The 15,785-nt window shown below is 42.7% G+C and overlaps 1 protein-coding gene across 2 annotated transcripts in view; it reads right to left on the bottom strand.

Moving 5' to 3' along the window:
- FCHSD2 (FCH and double SH3 domains 2) overlaps positions 1–15,785 on the bottom strand; it is a 119,021-nt gene that overhangs the window by 2,461 nt on the left and 100,775 nt on the right. For both annotated transcript variants that reach the window (XM_056502889.1, XM_056502880.1), the window contains exons 13-19: positions 7,474–7,632; positions 4,235–4,369; positions 3,837–3,920; positions 3,008–3,185; positions 2,181–2,401; positions 1,116–1,245; positions 896–978 (exon numbers count right to left, since the gene is read on the bottom strand). In XM_056502889.1, the coding sequence (XP_056358864.1) occupies positions 896–978; positions 1,116–1,245; positions 2,181–2,401; positions 3,008–3,185; positions 3,837–3,920; positions 4,235–4,369; positions 7,474–7,632 (990 nt within the window). The remainder of the gene's footprint in view (positions 1–895; positions 979–1,115; positions 1,246–2,180; positions 2,402–3,007; positions 3,186–3,836; positions 3,921–4,234; positions 4,370–7,473; positions 7,633–15,785) is intronic.

Raw genomic sequence — 15,785 nt, forward strand, 5'->3', positions numbered from 1 at the left:
AATTTCCTTATGACCTGACATTCTCTCCAGAGTGCAATCCCACTTCTATTCCATGGATGAGCCAGGATGGAAACCTGGGAAAGGCTCATCTCATACTGAATCTGATGGTGCTTTAGCCTGGAATTTCTGTGGAGTGGGAACTGCCAGGACGTTCTGCTGCACCTGACTCACTGATACTTCATCAATCACTGACCTCAACAATACACACCCAGAATTTGATGTTGTTTTTATCACTCTGGCACATCAGTCATTTTTGCTCCTGACAGAAATCACCTTTAGTGCCAACAGGCTTTTTAGGAGACCATTTCAGAATACACCAGACTCGCTATAGAAATGAACTGTGCAGCAATCCTGCATCAAACTGCCCAATACTACTGCAATACTCAGAATGTATTATTTGAATATCCAAAAATGTTCTTTTTCTGCAACCTCATTCACTGAGGAGGCCAGAAAACACAAATGCTATATTTTAATATGATTTGGTTTAGGGCTTTAAAACCCCTAAAACTTGATTTCAAAATTAATAACAGGAGATGGATTTTGTCAAGTTCTAAGTAATTTAATTATTCTCTTCCTTTTCTGGCAAATGTCCTTTTTCTAGGCAGCAAAGACAAAACAAAACCCTCACCATTAAGAATTGTGAATCCAAACCCCTCAAACCAAAGAGGCTGGAAATAAACAGAATCCCAAAAGTGCAGGAAACTGTATAAATCACAGGACTGACCTCTTCTGGCATTTACTCCCCACCTCTTCTCCAGCTCTGTTTAGGGGCTGTTACCCTTTGAATATCAACATCAATATGCTATAATATTTATAATAACATAATATTACTATAATTTTGTAATATTATATAATATTTTATCTATAAAACCCACAGGATTTGCTGGTCACTTACAGGCCGCAGTTTGCCATAGGAACTTTCTGGAGGAATTCGTGGAGGCTGGGAGAATCCAGGGGACTCTGAACCAAAGCTGTTTTCTGAGGGAATAAGCAACATCTTATTACAAAGAAAGCTCTCAGTATTCCTGAATTTCTGTTGCAAAAATGCTCTTTTATTTTCTTTTCTGCCCCCCTCTGAAAGGCTTCTAAATGAAACCTTCACCCAAATTTCTCACCGTTCGTTGATGGAGATCTGGGAAAGAACTGGGATCCTCTCTTATCCGGGCTGGGATAGGGACTGCTGGGAGGCTGGTCATACAGAGGCAGTGGTGGCAGCGAGTTGTTGGCCTTTGGAGTGGGGGATACCTGTGCCAAAAAGAGGGAGAGGCTGCAGCACATCCTCCTTGGCACATTTAACACACACACACACACATCCGTTTTCCAGCCCACTCTACTCCAGCAAGTTCCCTCTGGAGGAAAAGCAGCTGGCAGGAAAGTTTGGGAAGGAAAGCCAAGGTATCCAACAGGGATTCAATCTTTTAAAATCACAGGTTGCCACCAAGCAGAAATTTTCAGTCTCTCCCAGGTAATTCAGAGAAGTTTTCTGAAGGTTATTTGAAACAAAAAGGTCACTCGGCCAAGTGGGATTCACACAAAAGTGTTGGGATCATGCCCAAATGCATTTAAATGCTCATTTTCAGGGTCTTCCTAAATCAAGGAATAAAAATACTGAAAAATTTCATTGTAGAAATATGTGAGTGCAGTTTCTATCTCCAAACTCCACACTGGAATGTGTCTGATTTTCTAATACGATACAAGGATCATAGAACTACGCTGTAGAAATGAGGACATTTTTGCCAAAATTACTGTAATCCAAAACTTGGCAGTATCCTGCCCCTTTAAAATTGAGAGGATACAGAACAGATTTAAATTAGGGCTGAAAGAGCCTGTAATTCTCTTTTTGCCAGGTTTTGTCTGACATCTCAGTCTCTCATAAATTAATGACAGGAAGTAAACTGTGAATTTTCTCCTTTGATTCCTTTATATCCAAGTATCTGCCTTTATTCACTAATTTGCAAAAATACATCAATTGATAGTTATTAGGTTGGGTAAAAAACTAAAATGCAAGCACTGAGGGTTTGAGTCTTTTTTCTTTTTCTTAAATTGGCTCTGATTTTTTTTTTTTCTTAAATAGCTTCTGATTTATTTTTCTTAAACTGGCTTTGATTTTTTTTTCCCCCAGAAGAAGTGCCAGATCTTTGCAAATTGCCCAAATAATAAACCAAGCCAACTTTCCATACCTGGATATCCCCAATCCACTGAGTCTCTCCATTCTCTGAGGCTGTGAGCTCTTCAACCAACACGGAGGGGAAGACCCCGACGCGGCCGTTGAATTCTCCCTCCCAAAATCCATCATCATCCTGGTTTTCCTTGTTCAGGATGCGGATGATGGCTCCCTCTGGGAAGGACAGCTCGTCATCTGTCTGCCCCTCGTAATCATAAAGTGCTTTTACAAAACAGACTGCAAAATGGGAAAGGGAAAACACAATGAGCTACAAAAAAAAAATTTTAAGTATACACAAAGTTTGATAGCTGGAGCTGGTGATTTTGAAGTTCTTGTAAAGATTCTATAATTGCAGATTATTGCAGTTTTCCTTAATTTTCATCTCAGCTGTATGAGCTAAAGAGGTGAATTTTGCAGATTTAATATGAGAGATGATTATTGAGATAATTACTGGGTATGGCTGTGTTCAGATATGGGTCAGTCTCTCCCTGCAACTCTCTGAAAAGAGGTTGTGGCCAGGTGGGGCCTTTTCTCCCAGGAAACCAGAGATAAGACAAGAGGAAATGGCCTCAAATTGCACTAAGGGGGGTTCAGGTTGGATATTAGGGAAAACTTCTTCCCTGGAACAGAGATTAAACACTGGAACAGGCTGGGAACTGGGGGAGCTCCCATGCCTGAAAAAATGGGAAGACTTTTCAATATGGTGGGATTTGGTCAAAGGTTGCATTTCATGACCTTGGAGGTCTTTTCCAACCCTAATGATTGTGTGATTCCATGCAATCTGGGAAAATCTCCCAGACTGCATGTCCAAGAGGCAGCCATGTATCCGCAGGTGGGAGTTACCGCTGGAGTCCCCGTTGAGGCTGCCTGGCAGCAGGTCAGTCTCCGTGGAGTTGTTGGAGGTGTGGGAGCGGGTGTCCAGCGCAGCCAGGGACTGCAGCATGCTCAGCAGGCTGCTGGAGGTTGGGAACTGCAGGTACTTCTCGGGCACATATCCCACCTGGCCCGCCTTGTTCCGTGCCTGTGAACCAACAGCAACACTCTCTGCTTGTGAACACTGCTCTGCAAAGAATCCCAGCACTCCCCCTGCTTCAATTTTTTTTTTTTTTTTCTCCCTAGGGTCAGGATAATAATTTTTGTTCGGACTTAGATATTTATTAATTTTTAATTATGTTACAGTGCATGCTACAGCACTTGTAGTTAACAAGTTAAAAATGGTGATGTATTGCTTTTGTTACAAGGCCTAATTGTTTAATTAAGAACTAACACTTAAATTATTTTTATTTTTGACCTAATAACTAAACACCCGTGACCTGCAGTGCAGCATTTTTTTTACAAAAGTACTATCTAGACTTATGAAGAAGAAGGTGAATCAGAAAGAAACTTCTGCCCTAAAACTTTCATTTTGCTCTTTACATACTGCTATATTTTAAAACTCTGAATTCTAAATTTTTCACTCTGCAATATTACACACTTCTATTTAAACTACACACCTGTGATCCTAATTCTGTTACTCAGTTTTGGAAGCTTTTTCCAAAAAAAAGCTTTCTTTTGGGGGTCAGTGCCTGACAGCACAGAAGGTTCAAAACTCCCAGTTTCCAAGGTTCCAACATCCTCCCACCCCAACTTCTATCCTAAAAGAGTTCATGGGAACAGGCCCAGGAAATGGTACCTTTACCCAGTCTTCCATATCTCCATCTTCAATGACCTCCAACACCTCGTGCTCCTCTATGGTCAGCTCATCTGGCTGAGAAGCCTGGAATGTAGGACAGGAAGGATGGAAAAGAAAAGTGGCTTTAAGGGCAAGGCATGGCCAATGGAAAGAACATTCCCATCTAGACTAGAAGAAGAAGTGATGTTTTCTTAAAAACAGAAAGCTTTAACATAATTTTAAATGTCCCAATGAAGGTTCTGCCATTCACAAAATCCCTTCTCCCTCAGAAGGAGAGATGCATCTCCCTGGATCTCACCCTATCAGAAAAGCAAACCTCAAACTCCCAAAGGAACATTTATTATCTGCTTTTATATAATTCATTTTTCTAATAATTTTTTTTTTTAAAAATCACTAACCTTATAGGAATAAACAACTTTGCAGGTGAGAGGGTAATTTCTGAGAGTACCAGAAGGACTAGAACTGCTGTCATCAAAAACATCCATGCTGTCTTCAAACTCCTCACCTTCTTCCTTTTCTGCATCAGCATTGACCTGGTAAAATAAATTCCAGTTGGCATTACAGCAGCTGCTAAAAAATGGTGAAGAAATAACAATAAAAATGAGGTTAATATTTTTCAGTGTGTGTTTTTTATGACTTATTGAAAGCAACTCAGCTGGATTTCTTTGTTCAAGCACAAGCACATGAACTTTAAAAAGCACTGCAGAAGATTTTGGAAGCTCCAGCTCAACTGCTGAACAGTTATAAAATCCATTTTTCATATAAACTGTGACTAAAGTACTTTGGAGATGCCATTGCAAATGCACAAAAACCAGTTTAATGGGAAAAAGAGAATTCATGCTACTGAAAGATTAATGTACCTGTGATCATGAGAAATAAAATTAATGGAAATATTTGAAGTTTAAAAAAATAAACCCCCGAATCAACCTTCTAGCTGGTCTATTCTGCACAACAGATTTGCTGCAGTTTATTACAAAAATTCTTAGAGACTGGAAGATACGTAAAAACTTGCTATAAAAGTTTAAATAAAACCTGAAGTCATTGTGCTGGAAAAATACAAGTCTGGGTAAGACTGCCATGAATTGTGCTTTGGCCTCATGCACGGGTTATGTTTTGAATAAATAATTTATCTCATGTGAAAAATGATGAATTATTCTGTGAAAACAGTTCTGTGAATCAAATGTTATGTGGAGCCATCTTCCCTGTGTTTATTCCTATTAATTTGGGAGTGAATTTGGTGCTCTGTGAAAAGTGAGAGACTGATAAAACAAAAAAAAAAGTTAAGCTGAGCCTACAAATTCCCTGTGCAGTTTCCCTAAACCAGCCTGGGCTAGAAGAGCACAAAGCTTCATCATGTTCTGGCTTAATTAGTTTTTATGTTAATATTTCCAAACCAAATCCTGGTGATTTTTTCCTTCCTCATTCAAGAGCAGTTTGCCTCCATCTCTCCTTCAGTGTGTTCATGGATGTTGGGATAACCAAAAGATCATCCTACAGCTGGGCACTGCTTTGGGAGATCAGCAACCAGCTACAAATTGTGGCAAATTGGAGGTTTCCCCTCCTGTTTCTCTGCCTTTTGCTGTGCATGGTCCCAGCAGCCAGGGCTGACATCCAGCTGGGACATCATGGAAATCAGCAAATCATGTCTAGAAGGTTTGGGCAACATCTGCTCCTGCTCTTCTAACACGAGGAGGAAAAAAACTCCTTCATTTTCAGCGCCTGGGCTGCTCTGAACTCAGCTGGGATCATTTGGGAAGCAGGCATGGAGAGGGAAAACAGGAAACTGAAAGGTTTGCTTGAAAAAGCTCATCCTTCTGCAGAGCCTGGGATATAAGATGGCATCAGTAAGGAATAAATGTATGGGACAGAAGGACACTAAAGGAGGGGACATGCAGCAAACACAGGAAGAAATGCAGGGGAGGTGATCAGAAAAGAGGATTATATACATGAAAAAATGATGGAAATATATATATATGTATTTATATATGTATGTATGTATGTATGTATGTATGTATGTATAAAATTTAGAAAATATATAAATCTATCTTGTTTTGTTGCACATATACACATGATAAGTCCTGTCCCTGTTCCTGGAGCAGAGCCTGATCCCCCTGGCTGTCCCCTCCTGCCAGGGAGCTGTGCAGAGCCACAGGGTCCCCCTGAGCCTCCTTTTCTCCTGCCTGAGCCCCTTTCCAGCTCCCTCAGCCTCTCCTGGGGCTCCAGCCCCTTCCCAGCTCTGTTAAACATTTCCCACTCCTCCAGGCTGGAGTGAAAGTGCTGCTTGTTACAGACTGCAGTAATTCCTCTGAATTTCGGCATAATTTTGGTCCCAGCTCTAAGAATTCCATCTCTGGGCTGTCCCTGTCTGGCCTGCCAAGGTCAACAGAGGCTCTTTTAAACACAGGAGCCTACGTAAGTGTAAAAGGGGAAAATGAGACTCAGAGCTGAACCTCCCAGGCTGTGGCATTGCCTGGGACCAGCACAGGGGCCTCAGCTCCAGGGTCAACTGTGCCATGTCTGGGGAGACTGGGAATGAGGGACTGGGAGCAGCCCAACAAGCACAGAGGGAGGTTACAGGAGGTGGAGTACAAAAAGAAATGGAATAAAATCACTGTTTAACACAGCTATGTAACAAATCCTTCTTTATCGTCAATAGAGGGATTCTGACATGAAACTCAGCATGGGAATTCCTTTGGGATCTTGGAGGGCTGACACTCACATCTGCACACTCGAAGATCTCAAGATAACTTTATAAACTACTAATGAAACTTCAAAGAAACACAGGCCTTGAACAATTCCAGGGATCCAAGGGCAACCACAGCTTCTCTGGGCTCCCTGTGCCAGAGCCTCAGCACATTCCCAGGGAACAGCTCCTTCCTGATATCAAGTCTAAAGCTACTCTGTCAGCTTGAAGCCATTCCCTGTGTCCTGTCCCTGCCTGCCTTGTCCCCAGTCCCTCTGCAGCTCTCCCTGCAGACAGCTCACAGCCCTGGGCGAGGCTTCTGTTGGGAAAGATAAAACAGGAAAATCTTACAAATATGAATGCTCAGATTCTGGGAATATAGAAACCATGAACGAAACTGAAATGAAAGCCACGTCTGAGATGCCAAGCCCTAGTTACTGAATAACCATGGAACAATAGGATGGCCCCTGAAGGTAATCCCCTCTTGATTAAACAATGCCCTCTGCCAGAAAGCAAGCTCAAAGGTCCAAAGAGCAGTTTTTAGAGTTTAAAAGTGTAACACACTATGATAATATAAGGATTCCTATAGGCTCTATGTAAATGCTATAGAATTTGTATCTTGTATTACATCGGTTTGTGGAAATTAGAATATTCATCATGGAAGAAGATTTACTGTATTGCAAACAGGAAATCACTCTCTTCTCCTTACTCTTTTTACTCTCCCTCCTGCCTTTGCTCTCTCTCCCTCTCTCTTCTCACCCCTCTCTTACCTCCCTCCTATTACCCCACCACCCTTTTATCCCATTACTCTTCCCCCTTTTTCTCTCTTTCTGTCCGGCTCTGGGCAGCTGTTGGAAGGGCTCTGTTATACAACCTGCAGGTGTCACTTTTATCTGTTCAGAGTGCCTGGGTGCTGTCTGTGCTGGCAGGAGCCTCCCCTCTCCCAGGCCGTACCAGGTGCGCGGGGCCGTTGGTGACGGCGGGCAGGCCGGCCCAGCGCTCGCTCTCCAGCTCCTCCATCACCTGGTTCATGGCACTCTTGAGCCACGTGTCCACCGACACCCCGATCTGCTTCAGCAGCTCCAGCCGCGCCTCTGCCTTCAGCTTGATGATCTGGGGACACAGAGCAAGGCAAGCAGCTCAGAATCCCCGGGGACCGCGCTGCCCCGACCCAAAAACCACCCGGGAGCCTCCCAGAGCTGCTGGAAACGAGTCCCACTCCTCATCTCCTGCAGCAATGTGGTGTGAGCCAACACACAGGAATGGTTTCTGCAGGCCCAGCCAGTCCCACCCGTTGGTGGTTGTTAAAATAACACCTCTGAGTTTGTTCTCGCTCCCAATTCACACCCTTAATTAGCTTAGTGTAGTTTTTAAGTCCAACAACCCAGTGCCTGCCAACATTTTTAAAATTAGGAATATCCGTAGTGCAGACCCTTCCAGGTGACTAAGCTGGATGTGAAACACAAATAAACCTGACAGGATACACAAACACACCAACTCTTTTCCACCAGCACGTGCCAGAGATCACGGGAAATTCACTTGTTATGGAAGCACAATATGCTAATAATCCCCAAATTAAGTAAGTATCGCACTCCAACGAACAGTTTCAGGATTTTTGTCTTCAGAACAGCATGAAAATTGAGGTTTTTCTGACAGCTGGGTTCACTTCAGCATCCTGGCACACTCACTGGCCCATGGAGCCAAGGATTTAACAAATTCATGGCAAAGAACCACCCTGATCCAAATCAGTTCACAGTCTAAACAGGAAGGATGGGAAGAGCAGTCTGAAGAAATTCAGGATTTCTGCAAGAGCAGATTTGCATCAAGAAGCAGAGGGCAAACCCAGGGATAAAACTGAGGATATTTTTGTCCAGACCAGCCCTCTCAACACTGCCCTGTTGCCCTTGCTCATCAGAGAAACAAAAATCAAGATTTCCCAAAAATCCTTCAGTGAGTCACTGATGGAGGCAACCACAGAAATCCACTGAAGCACCCTGGAACTCTTCCCACATTCCCTTTCACAGCATTGGTCATTTTTAGCAAACACCAAAGTTTCATCTCCTTTCTCTCCCTTCCAGCCCTTCCCACAGGGATCTGAAGCACCTCACTGCAGCATCCCTGACACACCAAGCACTCAGCAGCCAATCCAAGCAAAACCAGCAAAAACAGGTCAGTTCAGCCAAAAGTTAGAGAGAAATTCCCTATCCAGTAGAGGCTGAAGTACAGCAGACTGTGGAGAAAATGTGTGCAGTGAATTCAAATGCCAACAGGTGCCAGGTAGATAGATACTCCTCTCTACACAAATCCTTCCTCTACACAAAATCTTGTGTTGAGCTGAAGTGATACAGGTATTTTTCTCGTTTCTGACATGCTGCTGCATTTACAGAATCAGAGAATCCTATCTCTCTACTAAGAAAATTCATCAGAAAAGAAATGACTGTTAACTTTATCAAGCTGAAGCTTGAAAGATGTTTCCATTTTCACTTAATTTGTGAAGGTGACTTTAAATCTGTCTCAATCAAACCACTTTTGAGAGACATTATTTTAAATTCTGCGTAGAAGCAATGTGATTTTTAAAGAGTAGGTCAGTTGTAAGAGGGAAATTTAAGATCTCAGATGCATCTTCATATGGCTACAGCTGCATGCACATGCTCTCCTCCCCTGTAACCAGGGATGGAGAAAAGAGGATGGGCCAACTTTGAGAGGCTTTTCCTAAAGCCACTGAGCCAAGGGAAGTTTCCACTTCCCCATGCAAGGGGTCTCCAGGTGAATAATTAACAGTAAAGAGTATTCAGAGAGCTGAGAAAAGGAGGAAACATTAAACACATTTATGTGCATCCCTTCTCTCCTGTTCCTAAGCATCCAATATTTTGAACAAACCTGCTCCAACCTTGGAACTGCACGTGGCAGGGAGAACAATCTTGTCAAAGGCAACTTATTCACAGAACCCAGAATGTTTTGGGTTGGAAGGATCATATCATCACTTAAAAATCATCCCTTACTTAAAATCATCCAGTACCACCCCCTGCCATGGGCAGGGACACTTTCTGCTATCCCAGGGTGCTCCAAGCCCTGTCCAGCCTGGCCTTGAATATATAAATAAAAACAAACAAACAAACAAACAAATAAATAAATTAAAATGTGTATATTTACTTGTGGAGTGAAGTAGCTTTCCCCTAACTTGTCATCCTAATATCCATTTATGAGCACTTTCCCTGTGCCTCCACCAAGGAATTGCTCAGCCCAGTTGTTTTGCTGTTTACCTTGTTATGCAATTTCCAATTAGGCTGAGTTATGCTCCAGCAATAAACACTAGTCCAGGCTGCTACAAACATCTGCAGTTCCTGTTAGTCCTTGCTTTGCTCTTGTTTGTTTGTACAAATTGTGAGCTAAAATAAACAAGCTGCTCCAAAATCCTTGAGTGCACTTGACAAGAGGTTTTAATTCAAAGTACCCAGCAAATCCAATGGAGTTCCCCCTCCCTATTTACACCCAGAAGCATTAACAGTCAACAAATATTTGTTCCAAACCACAAATGTTTTGAGTTTCATTCCACTGCAGACAAGCCATAAAAGTACAGGAGCATTAGGTCAGGCCTGCACTTGAAAGTTATTTACAAGCTGAAATTATATTTTTACCTAAATAATTATGCTGGTAGACCAGAGTCAACAGCTTCCTACCTGTACAAAAAATACACATAAAATACCACTCAGGAGCAGAACTTTATTCTGCTTCTCATACAGCTACACATTTAAACATGGTTTAGTGGTGGCCCTGGCAGTGCTGGGTTGGACTCAATGATCTTGGGAGTCCCTTTCCAACTCAATGACTCTCTGATTCTAAAAAGATACAAACATTGCATTCAAACATCACTGCACCTGAATTAGCTGGGTTTGATGCTTTCATTATGCCAGAATAAAATGCTAAGTAAGAAGGAAAGAGGACAGCAGTGGTGATTTCACCACATTGTGCCACAACTTTTTCTTCAAGTCTTGTTCCCTTGAAAGATCATCACATTAAAAACCAAACAAGTCTTTAGCCACTGCTTTTCCCTGCCTCCCACTGGATGGTCCCCAGGGACACTGGTGCTGTACCCCCTGAGTGACCTCCACTGACTCTAAAATACCTTAAATCAAGTGAGCCCTGGCAGTCCCAGCAGCTCTGAGCATCTCTGGGAAGGCAGCTGAGCTTCCAAAGCCCAGGAATGCTGGAATCCAGCACTGGCTCTGAAATCTGGGTGCTGCCCAAATTTCATTGTTAGGAAACTCACTGCAGGACAAACATTTTCCTGTGGAACAGTGAAATTGCTGTTTACAGTCACCAATTACTGGTTAATAGCTCAGGCCTGGGGTATTTTTACACTGATTAAAAAATCATCAGCCACCCACAAAATGTACAAACTCTTCTGGGGGGTTCCTGCTTCTCTGAGCTGTTCTTTCTGCTGGGAGCATCTAAGAAGATGAAAGGAAAAACCACCCAAGTTTTAGAAAATATAAACACTGTTATCTATTCCTCACATACCTGACGTTGCTCCACATGAGAGATGCAACAGTTTTGTTTATTTACAGTTCCAGTCTTAATTTAGCAATGGTTTTAGACCCACAGCTTACTCAAGATGAAGATACCCAGCTGCTCTGCAAGGCAGGGAAATGAAACCCAGCAGGAACATTACAGAGCTGTTCCCCATTCCCAGGAGAGAAAAGGGCTGGAAAGAAACCCAGAATTCCTTCACGCCCCACAAACACCTCGGATCCAAGTCCTTCAAAGCCATTGATAAAAAGGTGTTGGGGTAAAAACCACACAGAAATGCAGCAAATGTTGCCCCTTCAATATTCTGGTTTAGGTTTTTGTTAAAATCAGTTTTAAGTGGATTTTCCTGAAAGCAGAGTTGCTTTACTTGCCATGGCTTTTCAAGGTGCAGAACAAACCCTGTGCCATGCCCTGATTTTTTTTCTCCTGAAGAATTCAGAATTATTTCTTTTACATCAAAGTTGTACTTAGGCACTAGATACTAAAAGCAGATTAAATTAGGATTATGAGCAAACCCAAACCATCTTTTGTGACAAATGTTTTATTTCACTGTAATATTATTTTAGTGGCAGTAAAAAAAACCAAAACATAGAACCATAGAATCATAGAATCCTGGAATCACTTAGGGTGGAAAATTCCTCTAAAATCATGGAGTCCAACCAGCACTGCCAGGTCCCCAAGTGGCTGGACATTCTCATTTGGCAAATTATTTTAGCCAAGAAGAAATCAATGTGCAGAGATTCTGGCAAAACATTTTGGAAATCCATTATCTGTATTTCTGTCCCCATTTAGAAAGACTTTTTGTTGTAATTCCAGGCTTTTTAATTGAAAAAGATATTTAAATGAAATAGTATTAAAATTAAATCATTCTCTTCAGGAAAAGTTAAATTTTGAGCCACTGGAATTATGCTGCACTGATAGGCAGACATGACTATAAATCAATCTGATTTATAATTAACTCTTGGAATGCCCCCAACTTCTCAAATCCCAAAGTGAGTCTTATTCCATGCAGTTCAGTTTTAAATCACAGCCTGCTGTGTCAAAGTAGGGGTGTATGAGGAAATAAACCAAAAAATTCAACTTGCACTGCCTTGCTGGGATTTGGGGTGGAAAACCCAAAGCTGTGGCAAAACCAATCCAAGCCAAAAGGTAAATCCTATTCAACACAACTCACCTAAAATCTGGTTCCTTTCCCTCTACCAGGTGGGGAATTAGCTCATAAATCACATTTTCCACCAAACACTGAGTGAGTTTCTTTTCTAAGTGGGAGGTTTGTATAGCTATTCCAGGAGTTAATTTATATGCTAAATAATCTGTGTGGACTGAGATCCAACCAGGCTGTTGGGGTGAAGCAAACAGGAAACGAGGCACTGGCACACATAACACCTCTCCCCAGGGAATTCCAAGGTTAAGGAAACACAGGGAAAGCTATTCCTGGAGAAGAATCCACCTGCACAGCTCCAGCCCACCTGGCAGATGGATTCTTCCCAAGCTTAGGCACACAGAACATTAAAGACCCCCAAGAATGGGATTTGTAGGGTTTAAGAACTGGCTCTAAAGCCAGGGCTTGAATGGAAATCTGATTCTGTAAGGAGATAAGTGTCTGTAAAATGTGTCTGTATGTATGCAAACATATTATCACGTTTCTCTGGGGTCCTGGGGTGAGCACTGGTTCTTCATAGAGTGAAAAATGCTATGGACATTCCAGAGGCAAAAAATTCAGTAAGATTTAGGGAGAGGCTGGATTAGAGACACCCCAAAGCCTATCACCTTCCACTATCCCAGGCTGCTCCCAGCCCCAGTGTCCAGCCTGCCCTGGGGGCACTGCAGGGATCCAGGGGCAGCCACAGCTGCTCTGGGCACCTGTGCCAGCCAGGAATTCCACCCCAGTATCCCATCATCCCTGCCCTCTGGCAGTGGGAAGCCATTCCCCTGTCCTGGCACTACCCACCATGTAAAAAGTCATTCTCCTCCCACGGCTTTTCACTGAGGGAGTTTGAAATTCCTGCTCTGTGGATGTCACTGGGATTTTTCCAGGCCAGTCCTGAATCTGCTGACCTGGAAAGAGCAACAACTCCTCCACATCTCCTGCAGGGAAGGCACCTGGCTCCCTGCACAGCTCTCCCAGCCTTGGCTTCCTGAGCTCAACCAGAGATGGCAGCGAGTGGCATTTTACAAAGTCACCTTTTCTACAGATTATTCCCTGGAAGTGCTCCAGGCCAAGCTGGACAGGGCTTGGAGCAACCTGTTCTAGTGGAAGGTGTCCCTGCCCATGGCAGGGGCTGGGGCTAAATGATCCTGAAGGTCCCTTCCAACCCAAACCATCCTGTGATTCTGCAACTCCATTTTGTTTATTTTCCTGAAGCATGTGGAATTCACTTTGATCCCACTGTGACACAACACAGCAATAAATATCCACAGCCAAATACAAGGAGAGGGAGAAACCTGCCCCCATGTCCAATTAAAAATGGCCCTACACCTCTGAGCTGATCAAACCAAGTAAACAGCACAGCAGAGAGCCTTAAGCAGATGTAATCTGGTACAAACACTCTCTGGAGAGCTGTAGGTATCCTGATGAGGACACAAAATGCATCCCCCTATAATTAAGTGGGAACAGGATTAATTGCTGTGGAGGCACAAAGACCTGAGAGCAAATGGGAAACCTCCCACCATCCTGGAGAAGAATCATGTCAGCCCTGGGACAACTGAACAGCCTGGGGAGACCCATGCTGGAGTCTGGTCTGAGAGAGGAAAAAGGAGAGGAGAAGAGGAAATCTCCTGTGCTGGCACTGCTGAGGCACCTCCAGTCCTGGGGGCAGCTTCAGGATCCTCAGGACAAGAAGGACACTGAGGGGCTGGAGCAGGAGAGGGAGCAGGGCTGGGAAGGGGCTGGAGCACCAGGACAGGCTGATTCCCCAGTACATTTCTGTCTCCAGTCACTGAAAGATAAAGGGATTCAGGGAGGGGAAAATGGAAAGCTCAATCCCTTCCTTCCTGCTGTTAAAGAAATCAAAGGTGAAAACACAGAAGTTCTACTTCAATTACCTGAATTGGATGAGTGAGTACAGAGGAGATCCAAGAATGGTTTATTTTCACAGATTATCAGTTTCCAATATCAATTTCCAAATTTTTAATTGATCTCCTTTACAGCTGATGCCTGAATTGAGCCACTTTCAATTTGAAAGGAGCTCCTTGTGCTCTCAGGGCTTGTCTTCATCAAAGTGGTTCAATGCTGCTGGGACAAGGATGGAATCCCTCTGGATCTAAACTCCACAGTGTGTCATTAACTACAGTCAATTCCACTGCTTTGCCAGTGCCAGAGGTATTATCACTCAAAATCTAACATTCTTTTAACACTTCCTTTGAAAAGAAGCAATCCAAAAAAAGAAAAATCCAAAACCCTCTCCTTTAAGAAACCCCAATTTTTCCAATTTTAACACAAAGATGTGTGTTCTGGTTATCAGTTACAGTCACCTCTGCCACATATCACCTGCACAGCACCACTCTGCTGGAATTCCTGATTTCCCAACTATAATCAAGGAGTTTGCTCCCTGAAAACATCACAAGGAGAAATAACTGTTATCCCAGGGAGAAAAAGATCAGAAATAATCCACTGAGCTGTGGATGTGCCAATCTGAGGCTTTATATCCATCTTGTAGAAGACAAAAAATTTGAGATTCTCCAATATTTCCTGATCCTGAGTGCATTTTTACTCAACTCCTTTGCTGTACTTTCAAATTACACCTGTTTCTATATCCCTGTATTTGATAAATCCAGTTATCCATCAGGAGCAGCTCCTCAGCTCCTCCCAGGGCTTAGACTTCCCTGGATTCAGGGTCTCTAAAGAAGAGGACAGTGAGATGAGCATTTCTATGCCCATTACACCCTGGAAAAAAATAAAACCTTTACCAGTAAAACCTTCTCTAACCAAACCACATAAAATTAATTCTAATGTGTTTGCAAAGTTGTCTTCCCCTTCAGGAATGATGAGGACAGAAAAGAAAGGAGCAAGTGGATTTGCAAAGGAAAATGAATGAGTCAAGAAACCAAAATGGGATAGAATAGGCATAAACATTTCCATAAAACTAACAAGCATTTCAAGAGAAAAAGAAAATAAAAACCAAATCTCTGTGTCATCCTCACACACCTTTAGATGTGATACCAGAACTAACTCCACAGCCTCCTATTTACAGCCTAAATAATTTTTTGCACAAATACCACACCCCAGCCCAACCCTCAGTAAATTCCAACTCCATCAGTTGCACTTAAATATGCAGGAATGTTTGGTTTTCACACACTGGAAGGAATTATAATTGCATTCCCAAAGAAAAGGTTTTAGCTCAAAGCTTAGGTTGTTCTTCTCCAGGATTTTGTGTGTGCAAAAATCTCTCATCTAAATCGTAGTCTTGAACTCAGTCTTAAAGGAGTGGGGACTAAAAGAAAAAGCTAAAATCTCCCTAAATTCACTTACTGGCTTATCTGAAAAAAATAAACCATGTTACACTATAAACAGCTTTTGTGGCAATACAGAGACATCCCACAAAGTGGTTTCCACACCATTCCAAAAGCTCAGGGATAACTTCATGTCTTTAAAATAGGCAGCAAAAGAGAAAGAAGCTGGCAAAAATCTCTCAATCACTGAGTTTCATCCTCAAGTACTCGGCACTGGCACCATATTCCCTTGTAAAACAGGGCACACATCAAATATTAGCAAGATAAAGGATGGTTTAGCTCCA

Source organism: Oenanthe melanoleuca, chromosome 1, assembly GCF_029582105.1.
Source record: "Oenanthe melanoleuca isolate GR-GAL-2019-014 chromosome 1, OMel1.0, whole genome shotgun sequence".
Taxonomy (NCBI): Eukaryota; Metazoa; Chordata; class Aves; order Passeriformes; family Muscicapidae; genus Oenanthe; species Oenanthe melanoleuca.